Raw genomic sequence first — 299 nt, forward strand, 5'->3', positions numbered from 1 at the left:
CAATCCAAGAGAGCAGACCCATAGGCTCCCCAGCAAACTCCTTCCTAGCTAAAGCCAGCCTGACACTTGTACAAATTTGTGGCACGCATTGTCACGACTTGAGTCGTGAACTGGCGTGAAGTGTCCGTAAACCCGTCGTGACATCGTGGCATGTTGTGACGAGAATTTTGAAATGTTAAAAATTTTGGTCACGACAAAATTTCGTGACCGGGTCGTGAACTATGCGCAAACTGTTCGTGAACTCATTGGGACGATGCGGGAAGTGTGCAAACTATGTGCAAACTATGCGTGAACTCGTC

General features: G+C 47.8%; 1 protein-coding gene across 1 annotated transcript in view; it reads left to right on the forward strand.

The window, feature by feature from the left end:
- Positions 1–284: 284 nt before the first annotated feature.
- LOC137631659 (putative neural-cadherin 2) overlaps positions 285–299 on the forward strand; it is a 356886-nt gene continuing 356871 nt past the window's right edge. The window contains exon 1 of the mRNA XM_068363529.1: positions 285–299. This exon is cut by the window's right edge and continues 151 nt beyond it. Within this exon, the coding sequence (XP_068219630.1) occupies positions 285–299 (15 nt within the window).

The sequence above is a fragment of the Palaemon carinicauda genome, chromosome 40, assembly GCF_036898095.1.
Source record: "Palaemon carinicauda isolate YSFRI2023 chromosome 40, ASM3689809v2, whole genome shotgun sequence".
NCBI classification, from domain to species: domain Eukaryota; kingdom Metazoa; phylum Arthropoda; class Malacostraca; order Decapoda; family Palaemonidae; genus Palaemon; species Palaemon carinicauda.